The 17847-nt window shown below is 38.8% G+C and overlaps 1 protein-coding gene across 4 annotated transcripts in view; it reads left to right on the top strand.

The window, feature by feature from the left end:
* tox2 (TOX high mobility group box family member 2) overlaps positions 1 to 17847 on the top strand; it is a 92854-nt gene that overhangs the window by 64325 nt on the left and 10682 nt on the right. The window contains exons 4-6 of one of the 4 annotated variants that reach the window (XM_031740431.2): positions 672 to 959; positions 14388 to 14654; positions 15956 to 16198. In XM_031740431.2, coding sequence (XP_031596291.2) covers positions 672 to 959; positions 14388 to 14654; positions 15956 to 16198 — 798 coding nt within the window. The remainder of the gene's footprint in view (positions 1 to 671; positions 960 to 14387; positions 14655 to 15955; positions 16199 to 17847) is intronic. The other 3 variants (XM_031740432.2, XM_031740434.2, XM_039612483.1) reach the window with 3 other exon arrangements.

Raw genomic sequence — 17847 nt, 5'->3', positions numbered from 1 at the left:
GTTTTTTTGTTCCAAATTGAGTCGTTTAACATTTGAAGGAAAATTATACCTAATGTAGCAAATTGACAGATCAGAAGCCTTTGTGGAATTTCTAGCTTGACAAAACACAATAAAGTTAATGCTTGTAATCATAATGTTTAGCATATGCAAGTACACACACACATATAAATATATATATATATGTAGCATTAGCATTAATGATTTCTTTTCATGTAACTTCTACAAAAAATGTCCTTTTGTTTGTTGTAAACAAATGCAATCTAAAAAAAACAGGGTTTTTTTCTTTAGTTCCCTGTTTGGGAACTATTAGATTTATTTGTACATTTGGCAATAGTATGATTTTCTCTAAAATGTGAGTAGGGAATTGTAGTTGACTTGCCCATACCCTGTAGTTGCAGAGACACATATGTCCAACCTGCTTTGTGGCATTAATAATTTAGCCGCGAGTTTACATTCATCTAAGTGTTTGCTGGGCACTCCTGACAGCTCAAATAGCCATTTCCACTTTGCATTGTCTACTGTAGAAAAACCAGAAAACACTGTACATTTCTACATTTGCAGCCTGTGTGTAATAGTTACAGGGACTTAAATTGGATTGATTTTCAGTTTCTGCTTAATGAAAACACAATCTATTTCACTTTTTATTTCTTTTTCCGTCTGTCCCACCACAGAGCTACACAGGTCAGACAGGTGGCAGTGGGGGAGGAGGAGGAGGTGGCGGCACCTCAAGTGGAAATGGAGCCGGGGACGAAGACTATGAGATCCCACCTATCACTCCACCTAACCACCCTGAACCTCCTCTTCTTCACCTGATGGAGCACGAGTCTACAGGCTACCTCGGTCACTCGTTGCCACACAATGGGCTCATCAACCCGTATTCCTACCCAGAGCTGCCCACACTTATGATGTCGAACATGCTGGGACAGGACAGCCACCTCGTATCCAGCCAAATGCCCTCGGTGAGTAGTGCAAATTTAATCACAGTAAGAAAAATATTTAATGATTGGGAGTGATGAGTGTTGGTCTTAAACATAAACTTAACTTGTTCTGGCGCATGCCTAAAAGAAGAAATACAAATTATAAAGCAAGCAATGTCAGCACATCGGATGAAATGATGATGGCGCAAACTTTTTTTTGTAATTTTAAAGCATTTTGTGTATTTTAAGTATCAAAAATAATTTAAATATCATAGCCTTGCACCAAGGGGAAATGTCGCTTTCAAGGCACAGTAAATGGGGCTAAGTGGGGAACTGAATGATTGTTCAGCAGTTGCTATGTCAGCTCTAATGCATGGAGAAAAGGATTGTGGGTAAATCCATCAGCATCATATCTGCCTCGACAGCAGGCATCGGTCAATCTGTCAGGCCTTCAAACATGAATACGTGCTGATTACTCCCTCAGCTCCACACAGAACTGCTCCTCTACAAATTAGCATCTCCAAACCATAATTGCATTCATGAGAACTGTTGGAAATAGAGCAGGTTACTATCACAACAAATGAGCTCTGCAAAGCTTATGCATCAAACATATGAGAAGACTGCATTAAGCAAGTAATCTATTTAGCAGTTTAGCAGTATACCATCCACAGTGCCCTAAATGTGTAATGTAGCTTGAATTTGAAACTCTGAAGTTCAAATTAATGTATATATTAATAAAGATAAAAATATCCCGTATATATGGAAAAGATGACTGATGTTTGGATTAACTGTAGAACTGAGGTCCCAAAGAAAGAACAGATATGGTTAATAGTGTTAATGTACAATTTCTTTGTGTGACAGACGATGACTGGAAAGCCAGTAACTTTAAACATTCATAGCTTTATTGATACTGACTTGTATTATAAAACAATGCAGAAATAGTAATGCATACAGCTGTGCTGATCTAGAAAAGGAGATGTTTTCTTCTTGTTCTTTCACGGTATCATCAAGGACAAACATCAGCAGTGTGTTTTGTCTGTGGCCATGTCTCAGTATCTTTTAGTTATTCTACACAGTAAAGATATATGTTATATATATGAATATCAAGGTCAGGCATAGAGTGTAACGTTGGTGATAAACAGAAGACGAGTAACAATCAAAACATTTCCCAGTAAAGATCTGAAATCTAAACATTCTTTGCATTATGTATACTTTAATGCTGGAATACTCCCACAAGGTATTAGATTCATATGTCATTTATCTTCATATTCATTTCACATTTTGGTCATGACCTTTACTGCGGAGACATTGGTTGATTGGCCAGTCTTTCCCTCTGCAGTCAGGATATTTGTTACTGCTACAGAGGGCCACACTCTGTGGTTTTAATAGATTGAATACAGCAGGCTGGGTGATAAAAATGCATGAGATTTTAAATGTTCAACTCACACATGATGAACTTGTGTTTAAAGCACATGTAATGCAGCTCCTGGTAACCACTAGGGAATCTGATAGCACTGGTAGACAAAATGATGCTTTTGGTTTTGAAAACAGAGACGAAAATTAATTTCAGCACATTTTGTAAATGTTCTATGTTACATGAATTTAACTAAAATTTTGTGTGCTTTAACACGTAAGCACACGAATCTGGAAAGAGGTTAAGAGACATTACACCACAGTTAAAATCATCTGTGATCTTTTGCATTTTGCAAGTAAACTCCCAAATCTTGCTATTTCTGACTTTTTATAAAAGAGCTCTTGAATACATTTGGGGATCTTTTCAGAGCTCTGCTTCAACTTCACTTCAAAAAAGCAGCATATAAAGTGAACTCTGAATTTTTTTAATCAAATAGTCTGGCTGGCAAAACTACCAAACCGTAGCAGAGGTTCATTTGTGCTGAGAACGGAGTGTCTATTAAATTGGTGCCTCACCTTGACACAGTCTGTTGAGCAGAGTAATTAAGCAAACTCTGCAGTTCAAACATGAGTTGCTATCATTATGAATATCTCACTTGACATGGGTAGATAAATAATACAGGTTCATTCGAATTTTAATCTATTTTTGGTAGCTAAAAAACACAATGTACAGTGCAGCTGTGTCTGCTCGCATTGAACAGCGTGTGTGTGTCCAAGTGTGTTTCTGTGTCTTTACTATAAACAATATATCTGCTGTTGAAATGGATCCACTACATCTGGAGGTCAGGCCTTATATTCAATCTTGAGCACATTGAAAAAAAAATCCATTAGGGTTCATCTTTCCTGCATCAGCCATTCTATTGTGGTGCTGCAGTGAGATCTGTTTTCATCAGGCAGATTCAATACGTGAGCTGGGCAATGAAAAGAGTGCAATAGAGTTGAATGAAGAAAGGAGGGGTGAGGATAGAGGGAGAGAGGGAGAAAGAGAGAGCAGGGCATTGTGGGGAGGAACGCAAGAAGAAAAAAGTAACTCTTATTCAAAATGAGCATATACCTCCAGTTTTTGTACCTCCTGGATTTCATTATTAGATACTTTAAAGATAATTCAGTTGAGTGAAATGGGGTTATTCTGTCTCAACAAAAGGCTGAGAGCCTCTGGTTTTTAAATTTGTGCCTGCGTGATTCAAGTATGAGGACATTTGAAAGTACTCCAATGCAGGTGCAACAATATAAACATGAAATAAATAGGGCAATTATATAACAAAAAGGATCTAGACTCAAGCAGCATCGCAGCAACAGATGATCATAGCTGTTAAAGAGAACAGAGAGGGTGTGTTTAGTTTGTTGTGAAAGGGTGAACTGCGGGGCTAAAGAGTGTTTAAATTAGGCAGATTTAACACTCAACTGTGGCCATGGATCTTAAAAATTTATAAAAAATGATTGATTGCACATATGCCAAAGCATGAATAATACAGAACAAGACTGAAGGTTTATTGCATTTTCCTTATTGATAATAAATTGCATTAAAATACACAAATTAAGGGTGTGTGTATCTAACGCTTGGTGCTTTGGGGATTTCTTTTTCCTTTCCTCCTGCTAAAGATGTAAATCTTTGAAAATATGTAACAAACGTCAAGCTTAATTTATTCAGAAAGTACGTTTATAAAACAGCTGGGCACTGTGGTCTTTAGTAAATATCAAAACATGACAAAATAGTTGATTTAGAGGTTAATTTGTTGGACAAGCAGCCAGTTACGCATTTGCCTGCTAGAGATTACTTACAAATAAGATTGCTTAAAAAAAACTTGCTCAGTTATTCCCATTATTTTTATTCATTTATTTATTTTAGCATTTTTGGCTGCTGTCAAGTTGGGTGGAAGCGTGTTGCGTTTTGGGGCCCAGAACTAACCATAAATGGATGAGACCAGTGAGTACTAAGCTATCAGCTAACATTAGCAAGGTAGTTAGTAAGCTAGCTCTAGCACACAGACCAGAGCTAGGTGGTCTGTGTGCAAACATTAAACCATGAGCACAGATTCTTGGATGGGCTGTACTTCACACCAAGCTATGACATAGTACATGTGAGATTAATCCATAAAAAACAACACAAAAACACAAGTGATGTAAACTGGTTTTTAAAGCTAGCTGTCAAACACACCCCAACTTTTAATCTATGTCAGTATCCAAAGAAATAAGGTATAAAGCAACTTTCTTTTATTTTTTTATTTAACAGGCTGTAAACATGGTTTTAAATCCAGTTAAGTGGTCATTAGAGGAACTTAAATCTTTGTCAGTTCAGAGTTTTTCCATCTCCAGAGGTTAAAACACTGCAAACACTTTAAAAGAATATGTTAGTGTGCTCATAACCTTAGACTTTGCCTATGCAGACAGCATTTAGTTGATTGATCACTCACTTATAATCTCTGTATTAATTTGATAAAAGTAACAGGGGTATTTATTCATTTTCTCCACTTTGCTGCCTCTCAAAACCCTCTAAAGTAAAACTGATTGCACTTTCCTGATTTTGTAAGGAGGCCATTTTCAATTGAGATTTTTTTTCTTTTTCTTTCCTTTCTCTTTTGGATGATGGTTATTGTGTCTGAAGCTCCTCCTGGTCAAACCTGATATCTTTCAAAGAGCTCTTTTCTCGATGTTTTGATGCACTTGGCAGCCCCCCCATTCCCTCCCAGCCCCCCACCTCACCACTTTCCCTCGTTCTCTCTCCCCTCTCTCCCTGTCTCTGGCGCTCTCTCTGTTAATGCCCCCACTGTCATAGCATCTACAAGTTCCAAAACACATTAGACATTTAATAGCCTTGCTCAGGTTGCATTGATCCTATCAATACAGCCCAGAATGATACACATCTCTGTTGCTGCTGATTTCTGGCCTCATTGTTTTCTGTCACATCTCTCTTTACACTAAACTATACATATATTTTTATATCCACCTTTTGCCTGTGCTGTGACCACTGTATCTGCAATATATTTAAACAGGACAGCTTCATATTCAATTATGATATATTTATAATGGCCCCCAGTTGCCAGCAACTGGAATAAATTATCTCTTTTTTTCATGTCCCTCAATTGTGCATGCAGTATTAGCCATCATCAAACTGGCTCAAGTGTGATGTTTTGAATATGTAACAGATGATGAATGTATAATCAGCCAGGAGATGTTATGCATAACAGCTAAGTATTAGCTGAGAGATCTATATGCACGAGCAGCCTTAGTTTCATCAAACATCCAGGTATTATCTTCCCCCTTTTTTTCTTTTCTCAGAATACACGATGTGAATCTGCTTGAATGAGGGTCAGTTTATTTGTAATGAGGGTTGTGGCACTCTAAAGATCTGCCTGCTGCATTCATATTCAAATTCCATCCTCTAATTTCTTTTGTTACAAAATTTCAATGTAAGATTTTCCTCACAAGCTCTTTATCTTCATTTGTTGAGGTTAATTATCAAGTATTAATCCCATCTTGATTGTCACGTTAAGTTGGTTGGAAGCTTGCTCTTTTTCTTTCTTTATTTTTTCTCACGAGGTATTAAGTGCTCCTGGCAGGTGCTTGCGCTCCAAGCCTGCGTGAAAGAAATATGAGCTGCAATGTCAACTGAACTTGTCACAGACAAGCTGGGATGAATTAATGATAAGAGAGCAGAGGTGTGTTTTAATGTTTTCTCTCTCTGATGGAGGGTCTCAGCAAACGTATTATCGCATACTGTACACCTGCTGGTTTTTGTATAAACATGAAACAGAAAAAAAGTGGATTAGAGATATGGCGATGCATTTATAGAGAAAATCACGGTCCGCATTTTAAGTTTAAAGAATAAAAACTATATCAACCGGCCTTCTGAGAAAGATTATAGTTAAATGTGTTTACACTTTTTCCATATGGACTTTAAAATTGTCTCGTGTGGGTTTTTTTCGACTTGCCTTTAAAGACTTTCGGCTCTCTGGGGCTTTGCCTGATTCTATACTTTTTATTCAGATGAAGAAAACCTATTTCTCCTTTGAAAGACCTTCATTTTAAGTCATTTTTTAAAGGGATTAGAGCGTCTGCAGAAAATGATGGAATGTCTGTCGCTTTTCACCACAGTTCAACAAGCTCAGTGATAGAATGGGACTTGTATTAGTTATTCCAATGTTGATTCGGGCACAGATGATTTTGAATGATCAATGCCACGAGTGGAACAAAAATCACTTGCTTGTTTGATGGCCCCTTGAAGTCTACAGGAAAAGGGAGGGCTGTTCTTTCAACTGCTTTCTCCCCCCCACCCCACTTTTTTGTGATTATTTATTTTCAAATTGTCCCTTAGGCTAATGTTCCATTTTGGCATTTCACACCTCCCTCTCCCATAAATGAACCATCACAGCCATAAATCACTGGACAAACAGAGACTTGTGCAAACCCTGAAAGGTTCAAAGATTTATGTAACACATTCATGTTTTCCACTTCCTCATTTTAGTACTCCACGGGTAAAGCCTAGCTAATAAAAGGTCCTATTAATATTTCCTGTTGCTTAGCAACGGCAGGCAGCAAGTAATAGCATTCTGTGGAAAAATAGATGACCGATAAGGAAAAATTCAATTCTTTTCTCATCTCTTGGGAGAAAGTGCCTTATTTCTCTGGCAATGTGATATGAAACTGTAGTTGTATATTAAGAAATATCCTAAAAGAAATATAGGTTATTTTCCAATTTCACCGTTTTAGAGGGATTTTTGTTGCAGCCCAGAATGGCAGCTCATCTTTTTTCTCTACCCCGATAATGTCAATTAACCTGCCAGATTAAGCTAAGAGGAGGATAAGATTTGACTTAATTTCTGTCTTTTTAATCAAAAATTCTAAAGGGATGGTGTCAAATAACACAGTCACTGGACTTTAAAAAGATCAGCTATGTGGGACAAATTGCATTTCATTTATATTGCATATGTAATTTAAACTTGTTTTGCACAAACACAGACCAGCTTCGGTTAAGTGCCATGTAAAACCTGTTCTAATAATACTTATCACTCTGATCACAGGTAACAGAAGAAGATCTTTGCAGTGGCAATTTTCAATTTAGATAATTCATCACATCATATTTCAAAAACATCAGAGTGAAATACGTGTTATCGCACACATGTTGTTGTCATTGTCCTTCTCTTATAGATGTGATAAACCACAGCATTCAAGCAAAGAACAGAAGCTAAAGAAACAAACGCAGATTCAGCTGCAGCACATATCTAGTGTTATGAAGCAGATCCAAAGATAAGGGATTTCATATTACACTTAGCCACGCGCCCCTGCTGAGATTTATCATGCCATGAAATCATGCCCATATTGCACTATGCCCTATCTCAACAATCCATCAGCTCATTCTGCTTTCACCACCAGGAATATTCAGCTGTGGTGGCAGTGGAAAACTATCCCGTGTCATCTCATGCTTGGACACCTCTACTGTGTCACCGGCCACTAGTTCAACGCAATACTCCCACTCTTTCTGTTAATGTCTATAAGTGTGGCTTCATTCACAGGGATTAGAGTGCTCAGCATAATCATGTAACATGTGTGCTGTGTTAATCCAGGATTTAGAGACACAAAGTGTGACAGTATATATTTGTGGGTTTCTTAACCTTTATAAGACTGTAGCAAGCTAGTTGCTCTTGTGTTTGCCTTCCTTTCTAATACCAGACACCTTCCTCCTATTGTGCAAGCACTATAAAAATGGAAGTTTTGTAATCTGCTGCCATAATGTTTAAAACTTGAGGATAAGGTGAAGATGGCCTCTGTCAGACATGTGTGAAAGTCTCTGGGCAAGAGGATTTTGCACATATCTATAACCTTGGCCTGACCTAGACTTGCATGATGCACACAGCACAATATTTTTCTTTAAGAATTGCACGGTCTTTGTTGTTTCTGTGTTCATTATTTCTGCATGCTGAATTTTTTTTGTTGTGCAAGTATGGGCGCGCCCACACACATGCACACAAAGTGCATTTGACACGGCAGTCAGGAGTCTCATTAGTGGGAGCAGAGGAGCCTTGCCTTCTGCTGTCAAGAGTGTGTGTCCCTACCGCTCCTCACAACCGTCTCCTGCATGTCATGTCAGGCAAGGCTCTGATTCTCTGACGCTGTGCTTTGTGAGGTGAGCTCAGAGACACGCCCGGGCTGAGAGAGAGCTAGAAAAGGAGAAAAAGGGACTGTGAGAAAGAACAAGAGAGACAGAATATTTAAAGAAAAAAAAACATAAGGAACTAGAAGGAGAACTGGAGGGGTGGAAAGAGTCAGAGACGCAGAGAGAAAAAGAGGAGAGAAAGAAGCAAAGGAGGTTCTAACATTAGCAGTAATGAGGAACATGGAGGCTGGTGCCGAGGGGGACATCATGACATTACTATCTGCAAATCAACCACTGCCTTTTTGCTGCTACTGATTCACCCTGAGAGATGTTCACGGTGGTACTGTACTTTTCAAAGCAACAGTCAGCCACCAGTGAAAATGCTTCAAGGTGAACTTTAATTACATCATTATTATTAATATCCTTGTTTACTTTTTTATTACTTTAATTCACATTTTTGTGCGTTTAAAAGTCCTTCCTGCATTTTATGTGTTGGTATAGACTGTTTTTGGCTTTGGGATTTATAGTGGCAAATTCCATTTCAACACTGCGGCTACTTAAGGCATTCTTTGAGTAAACTGCTTTTTCTCTCTCATAAAGTACATGCTAAAACTTGTAATTATTCCCTTATACTGCTGGTTTGTGAGGTATTGCTGTTTTTCTGCCAGATTAATTACAGGATCACAGTTCAGCACGGGAGGTGCAAGAGCAAGTGTTTGATATTTTTCCTTTTGACTAGCATGTAATTGGAACGATTGAAAGTGACCTTAAAGTGTCTTGTTTTGGCAACACGGTGCCGTTGCCAAGCTAATAAATAAAATGAGGTTTTAACAGTGTGTTAGTAAATACAGTTGGCTGGTACTGTACCTGAAACAGGGCATCACACATTACATTAAATCAAAGCCATGTTGCCTTTTGGCGTAATATAGATAATAAAATGTAGTCTTGACAACTTTCAAAACAAATTCTTACAACAACACTGATTCCCCTTCTAAAACATCCTGGCATCTATTGCCCGTCATGTCTCTGTACTTAGCATCTGTCTGATGTCACAAGACGGCAGATACAGCATTTTGCCTCTGCCTTTATAGTTAAGTAGAGTATGATTCATGAATCCACTCTCTTCTTCTCAGCTTGTGTAAATGACCCTCTTGGGTATATATAAGCTTGATAAACCAAAGGCATGGATGAAGGGAGAGAGACAGAGGGATGGAGTGAGGAGGAGGTGGGAGGGGCGGGAGGCTCGACGGCTCTTTGAGGAACAGAGTTGTTAGCGCTTTGCCCTCGGGGTGAATGAGAAGTAGCTTTGAGGGCTGAGAGACCCAGGGTTGGCTCCCCCACCTAAAGGCGTGTTTACCACCTTGTTGCGCGGCGGCTGTGCTTTTGAAGGATCAGTCTTGAACGCGCCTCTAATTAAAGCTGTCATGGCTGGGTGCCTGCAGGGATAATGTTCTATTATTATAGTCATTTGTTTCAATTAAACGCTGGCTGATTTTACAATAGCAGCCGTGAACCTGTGTGAGTGAGCCATCACTCTAAACAAGATGGCTCCAGTCAAGCAGGGAGTGAGGAAAGACAAGACTCGGGACTCACACGGGCATCGATCAGTGAATATCGAAACAGGGCGGGGCGGGAGTGAGAAAGAATTTGAAAGCTAAATTGGACAGATATCGTGTAGCATTGAGAAAACAAAATGCCCCATCGTTTAATTAACTTTTGGTTTTCATTTACAATTTGAAGCTAGTCAACTAAAAGTGAATTGACTCCAGCTCTACACAAAGTACTTAATTAAAAACTGACAGATTTATTTTAGATGGCGCTAACAAGTTAAAACATGACAATTTATTGATCCTATAGCATCCACAGATGGGTTTATTATGATGCTACAGTAATAAAGCCTGCATAGCAATCAACCAGCTTATTTAAATGATGAAACAGATGCCACTCTGGTATAATCATCATAAGGACAGAGCAAGGTTAGCTGTTTTACTCGCCTCTGGTGCGCATCTCTCCTCTTTCTCCTTGTAGCTGTGTATAGGACTCTCTTCTCCCCTTCTCTCATCTCTGTGCTGGTGGTCAAATCCCCTTAGCTAAATCAAATGGTGCAGGCAATTGGAGCAGCCGTGAAACCATTTCAAAGGTAAGGTCAGCAGGAGCAGGGGAACAATGGCTTTGTGATATTCCATCTCGCACACAATGTGCTACACATAATTGGAAAGCCTTTGTTATTTGACTCCCATTTGACTATGATGTACAAGATGTGAATACAAACACGACAGGCGTAACGATGGCAGAGGAACACGTTCACACCGAGTTTCCTGGCTTTACATCACAGTTTAGGTCTGCCTGGCTGCTCATCACCAAAAAGCAATACCTAACTGTCCCCTCGCTAACTTTGCTAACTTTAATTTTACTACTTAGGCTTTTTCCTCTTATAGTTTCTCTACTTTTTCTCACGTTTTCTCTTTCAGCTTTACCTCGGTCTATTTCCATGGTGTTGTACAGAAAACAGCTACATTTCTGAAGGTTAAGCACAGATACAGAAATACCCAGCAGAGAGCAGGAATCCAATACTGTACAAGTATTCAAAAAAACATTCAAAATTTCGGATAAGTTATCAGATTTACTCAATCAAAACGATAACAGGATTTTTATGTTGTGTCACAGATTATAAAGCCAGTGCTCTTCATGTCAAGACTCCATGGAAAGTCAGTACGTGTTACATGCTAAAGGCAGAGAGCACTGACCAACTAAATCCTGTTACTCACTGTGCACTCCCACCTCTTTCTAGCCTCTTGGATGATACCAATAAGAATTAGCATACAGTACCTATGGCAACCAGCAACCTTTGTCAGATTCTTTCATAATATTTATACAGCCGTCTGCCACTAGCTTTATTTAGCTCTGGTTTGATGGCGCTATGTGATAACTTCTTGGTCTTTCTGTCTAACACAGGTGAAAGCAAAACTAAACGCACTCTGAGACAATTTCAAAAAGGATGTTGAAATTACAATTAAATTATCACAGTGGGGGTGTTTTGAGTAATGACTTCAGGATCTGTTATATCTGGTTTTAGTAACTATAAGAAGATAATTCAGCCTTTCATACTTTGGAATGGGACAATTTCATCCTTATATAAAACATCTTGTGCTATTATCTTCACACAGAGTGGAATAGTTTCTATGTCTCTGTACTTCCTGATGACTTACTGCTTCATTAGCTTGAACGGAACATGCAGCTTTAATGAAAATGGGGTTCATGAAATATGAGAGCAAACATAAATAAATACCCATTAAATAAACAAATAGCAAGTAGAGTCAGTGTTTTTTGGGGGGTGTTTTTTTTTGCATTTTTTTGTTTGTTGGTTTGTTCTTATCTATAGTAAAGGAAGAAACATTGCAACTAAGTTTACTATCCCTAGTAATCTCAACACATGCGTGTCTGTAAATCCTGTTTATTTATTTATTTATTGTTTGTCTCTACTGTTGTGGGGCTGGCCAAATATTCACGACACTGTGGCGTCTTCCCCCTGTGAACTCCGCTGCTCTGCATGTCTCCTCCTTGTTTACATTAAACATGGTGTGACTCAGATTAAAGGGTGACAATTTTGCCTGGAGGCTGTTGCTATGGAAATGCATCTGCTATAGCTATGATAGGCCATTCATGTTTGATTAATTGGTTTTTCAGTGCTTCTTGGTTTGTGAGGACCCTTAAAGAGCAAGTCCATGGAAAATGGAAAATTAATGGATTTCTGTTTCCTTCGTTTTTACTCCCTTTTCCTTCCTCCTTCCTTTTTTTTGTCTGACTACTTATTTTGCTGGAGCTATTTCCTCATGTTTTAAGAAGTGTAGCGATGGTGTTTTGAATTATGATTGGAAGTTGGAGATTGTCATGGATGGGGGAGGTTTGAGCTTGGTTATTTGAAATGCAAAACGAATGTCTTTGTTCACTGCTGGCTTTTGTGAGCAGCTGCTGAGGCAAACACAGAATCTAATGTCGTGTGAATATTACGAGTTTTCAAAGCAGGCCAGAGCTGCGCACAACATTACTTTGTTGTGCATTTTTATTCTACCAATCTACTGGGACCAATTATGATTAGAGTGCTGAGCCTTCATCTCTGAACCTCTACTCGTGTTTATCAAGACCTCATATGCTCGGGCCCTTTAAATTTGATCTTTTTAGCACTGCACTAATGTGTAATGTATTATTTAACTCATAAATGTTTAAAAGAGCTAACAAATGCTAGTTCATCACTTTCTGATCTGTAAATTCCCAAACATTCCCATTTATGCCTGCATTAAAAGCATCCTTTGGTCTGTGTTCATGTTCTGTTCTGATGAATCTTGAAATAAAGCTTTTGATGTCGTTACTGTTGAAGATCTTATTAGATGGCTAAGAACAGAACTTTATGAGCCTGATTCTGTAACCGCTAAAGAATATGTTCCTGGGTCGTTCCCAGCAGTTTACAAGAGTTTTTTCAGCTTGTGCTTATAGAAGTGTTGGCAATACATTTTCTTTTCCTTTTTACAACACAATGAGCATAACATCTCAGTTCATTAATACCATTGACTCGGTGATTGCTTGACCAGGTGCTGAGACATCTGGCTTTTCAAATACTAAGAAAAAAGATTTCAGAAGCAGTAAATGAGCAGTAAATGAGTAAATCTTAACCTCAATACTACACAGGCTACTGTGTCCAAGGGGCCTGCACTTGGTGCCTGTAGCAGTCAATAGGAACCATAAATTGCACTTTCAGCTGTAATAGAGGGACCTATTGAAATCTGATTTCACTGATAAGCCTGTGTGTTATATGGATGAATGGTTAAACAGTGCAAAATTGCTTTGGGATACAGTTCACTGAGTGGCTTTTACATGCAAAAAGCTTGGATGCAGTTAAAAAAAGGTGCTAACTTGTAAAGCTGATTTTCTCCTTATTAAATAATAACATGCACTCTATGTGTTTTTGGCCAGCTGAGTAGCAGAACATACTACAGACATATAATCACTAACACACACACTTAGTTGGAGTCTCTACCTGTGTGTGTCTGACACAGGTAGTGTGCAGCTGTTTTTAGAGCAGTGTTGCTGATTTTGTTTGCTGTGGCCGTGAACAACATTAAACCCCATAAAAATATGGAGCTCAAAAGATGCTCGACACTCTCTAAGTCTCACAGGCGAACTACAGGGATTGCTGGCATTCTTTGTAGCTTTATAACTGTGACCAATTTATCGATTTAAAATGTTTAATAATGGCTGGATGGATGGATCAGTGAATGGATGGATTGTGGCTGCTTTGAGCTCTCAGTCTTCCTTAAAGTATGCATTTTGCTTAATTTCTGCTTTCTCACCAAACATCAGGCTCCTTCCCAGCAATCATGTATTCAAAGTATTTTCTGGTTCTGCTAACTGTCAAAAATGTCAGGAAACAATAACCCAAAAATGTCCAGGCTTCAGATCAGTCAGGGATGTCAAAGACAGTACATTTTAGTTTTTTGTGTCTGAGTAGTTAACAGTAGAAGTCATTAGCATTTAGAGAACAAGCATGCCCTTTGATTTAATGTTGCATTTAGTTGTTTTGGTTAGTTTTAGTTTAGATATTTCACTTATTATGCGTCTCATTTTCAGTTCAGACCCTGCACAAACCTCAGTGTTGAAGTCAATTTCAGATCAAGTAATCTGGCTAAAAAGCTGCAGTTTTGTGAGACAGTGAAGAAAGAAAACCTCTCAGCCTGAGGTCATTTGTAAGACCTCTTTTTTCTTCCAAAAGACAACTCCCTCTAGCAATCCCAACTTTTTGCGCATAATTCATTGTATTATATTTATATTTTGTCCAACACATATACACAATTTCTCCAATTTGAACATGTCATCTCCACTTCGAAACATTTGCATATTTGGCTAATTGGCAGTCAGGAGTTTTAAGTAGAGAAGATAGTAAAGCTGGTGTTCTTCTCTCACCCCAGATGCAGGAGATGGCTTTGCACCACCACCAACAGCAACACCATCACCAGCATCCTGATGGCGCTCATTATGACCCTGCCCGTAACCACACCCTGATAAACAACTCACCTCCGATACTGCCCAACCCCATGAGTGCACTATCCCAGCTAAACCCACAGGTCAGCCGGAGTGCAGTGCCTCATGGTTCCCCCTCACCTCCCGGAAGTAAATCGGCCACACCCTCCCCTTCAAGCTCCAATCAGGAAGAGGAGACTGATCCTCATTTGAAGGTACTGGTGTGGCTTCTCTGGCATGTAGCAGTGGCGATAAAGGCTTGGCAGTGCTTGTACCAGGTTTTTAACATGTAATCCGCAGTGCTGAGTTTAAGAGGAACACAGGAATAGGAATATGCTTGTGCTTGGGTTATTTGGCTGCCTGGAAAACTCGAACATTGCTGGAGTTGGAGCTATGGCTATTTTTTTCCTTCCTTTTTGAGATATTTACTTTTAATCTCTTCAAAAAGTTCAAAATCTATGCCCTAATAGCAAAAGGAAATTCTGTTTTCCATGTTACTTTAGTGAATACCTGTCATTCTAATCTAGGTTTGCTGCTTATTGTTAGACACACAGGAGCTGATATTAAACCCTTTTTTAATTTCTATAATGAATGAAGATGTGAGACATGTTTTAATAGGTTGGCGTTCTTGTCAACAACAACATGATCTGTTGCCGGTCCTCCCCAACTTTGTCACTGCTTTACCATGTTCTCAGTTACAGTCTGGTTCCAAAGTAACCACTCCTTCATTTAAATCACTCATTCATTTAAATGAGAAGAGAAGGATAGTTGTTTACATTCATTTGGTTTATGTAAATCTGTAAAACTGCTTTCATAAATTGCCCACCAACCAATGTCTCTGTGGATTTGCTTCGTTTCTGTCAGGGGAATGTGAATGAGTGTATAATTGAATCTGCCACTTCCACAGTGTTTCAGATTCATCTGTGTATTTAACTGCCAGCTCACAGTGATACAGTATAACAAGAAGGGGATCCTTTAGTTTAAAAAATATATATTTCCCAGCCTATACATCTTTGCTGTGCTTCTCACTGTGTGTGTGAATAAAAATGATTACCATCTCTCCTATCAGTAAGTAATTCCATTTGCTCTCTCCAATTCATTCTGAGACCACATCAAAGCCAGAGCAGATACAGCAGGCGATTTAAAATTCCTTTCACCCCTAGCATGAAAATTCAGAATTTATGACTTGCTGAACAACTGCAAAATAAAGATTTGAAAAGGTTTGATACATTCAAATAACAGATGTTATTTTTGACAAAGTAAGGCAGGGAGAAAAACTGCTGTCAACCAGAGTCTCTGTGTGTAAATTGTTACTGTCGGTGAATCATTGCCGCAATATCCAAACACTGGGTATTGAACAGAGAAAAGAAATTAAGGATTTAATGAAGCTTACATGTTTCACCTGGGCACAGCGCTATAAGCATTCATCAACAATGCAATTATTCATTCCGAGTCGAATTAGTAGACTCACTTTCAGTGTCAATAAGCTGTTTTGTTTTTTTGTTTTGTGCCACTGATGGTCTTCCAGATCACGGGTGAGAAGCGACCATCTTCGGAGATGATGAAGCCCAAGCCCAAACCCCAAAAAAAGAAGAAGAAGAAGGATCCAAACGAGCCTACAAAGCCTGTGTCGGCCTACGCCTTGTTCTTCAGAGACACACAGGCAGCCATTAAAGGACAGAATCCCAATGCCACTTTTGGAGACGTATCCAAAATAGTAGCCTCCATGTGGGATGGTCTGGGAGAGGAGCAAAAACAGGTAGGCTTTTTTAATATTCATGTTATACACTGTGAGTTCTGGAAAGATCTTTTTTTTTGTTTGTTTATCAAACATCTAAAAAAAATACCTTGCAAAAGTTCTAAATTCACTCCATAAAAACTGAAACAGTTTTGACCTTGTGGCAGTTGTGACTACCCGATGGCAAGAGGTTAATATCCTTTAAGTAGGAGAAGGAGCATAAAAATGTAGCTTGCAAATGAAAAACGTTTAAAGACAAAAGAGAGAAAAAGAAATAAGCTAGGATGCATTGCTATCACCTTTTAGGATGATGCCAGTGTGGTAAAATTGTGAAAAAAGAAAAAGCAAAACAAAGAAAAACAGATGCCTATTTACACATTGAGCAGCTTGCGTCTGCCTACCTAACAATTACAAGTTCAGTATTCACTCACCTTTTAGATCTGCTTTTGGGTTCCAACAATTGTTGATGGACATACTGAGTTTTATTTAGCTGGTGATAATTTTCCTTGGCTTCGCCATTATAATGAGCGACCCGTTTTTTTTTTTGTTTGTGGGGGGTTTTTTTGGAAGTTGAATAATGCATCAGTAAAAACTTGTAATTCTAATTCTACAATTAAAGAACTACCCGCCACTCTGGGTGATTGCAGCTTGCATGAGAGTGAAGCAAAGAACATTTTTTATGCTTATATTTTATGAAGTGAGAGTCTCGTATTAAACGTCTTTCATATTATCAGTTTTTCTTGCACTCACACTTGTAAAGTTTTTAACCACCAGCAGTGTAACTATATTTACCTGAACTGAATGGTCAATTTGATTTTATTATAACCCAACCTGTGCATATGAAGCTGCATTAACATGTACTGCAGTTTAGAGGTTTCCTGTCCAGCACATTTTCTCTATTTCATTTTCCACATTCCAGTCCAACAGGCAAAGTCAAAGGTTTTTTTTTGTCTGTGTGTTTGTGGTAACAAATGATGGTGTGAAATGAATGAAAAACGAGACAGTCTGATGATCATGCGCAGACTCATATTTTTAGAATATCCAGTCAGGGCGCAGCCTATTGGGTGTCAAATAAAAGCACCTGTCTCCATGACAAAGTGCAGCCCATTCTCCCCAGCCCCAGCCACCATCTACCAGACCCTATCTAGCATGTGTGTTTTTCTCCCACCAAACCTACTTCATACGCTGGACTTTGGAGGCCGTCTGTCCCTTTTATTTGCAGTTAATTTTTGCCGCCTTCACCAGGGCTCTTCACCATGAATCTTCATTTCGCTGCTGACACCCTTGAATGTGAATTCCTCATTTCCTGTCCTTTTATTTATATCTGTTGCCTGGTGATTTGATCATGCTGGGAATACAAGATTAGCAATTGCCTTGTCCTTGGTTTTGCCTCAAGGACATCTTCTCCTGAAATGTTATTGTTTGTGCTGCTTAACCCCTTGTGTCCCGGTTTCTTATTCACCTTAGATTTTGCACTGCAGATGCAACTCTCTTTCTTTCTGTCTCTGTATGTCTGTCTTTATCTCATCCTTTATGCATTTGTCCTTCACAGCTCTACCTGGAAGCACAGACAAAACTAATAATATGGCAATTCCACCATTAAAATCCAGCCATTTAGCATGCCATTTCACAGCTAATTTTTTGATTTGTTTGTGCATTCATGTGTTTAA

This window comes from Oreochromis aureus, linkage group 5 (assembly GCF_013358895.1).
Source record: "Oreochromis aureus strain Israel breed Guangdong linkage group 5, ZZ_aureus, whole genome shotgun sequence".
NCBI lineage: Eukaryota > Metazoa > Chordata > Actinopteri > Cichliformes > Cichlidae > Oreochromis > Oreochromis aureus.
The sequence above is the reverse complement of the archived record's forward strand: the minus strand, read 5'-3'. Positions and strand labels throughout refer to the sequence as shown.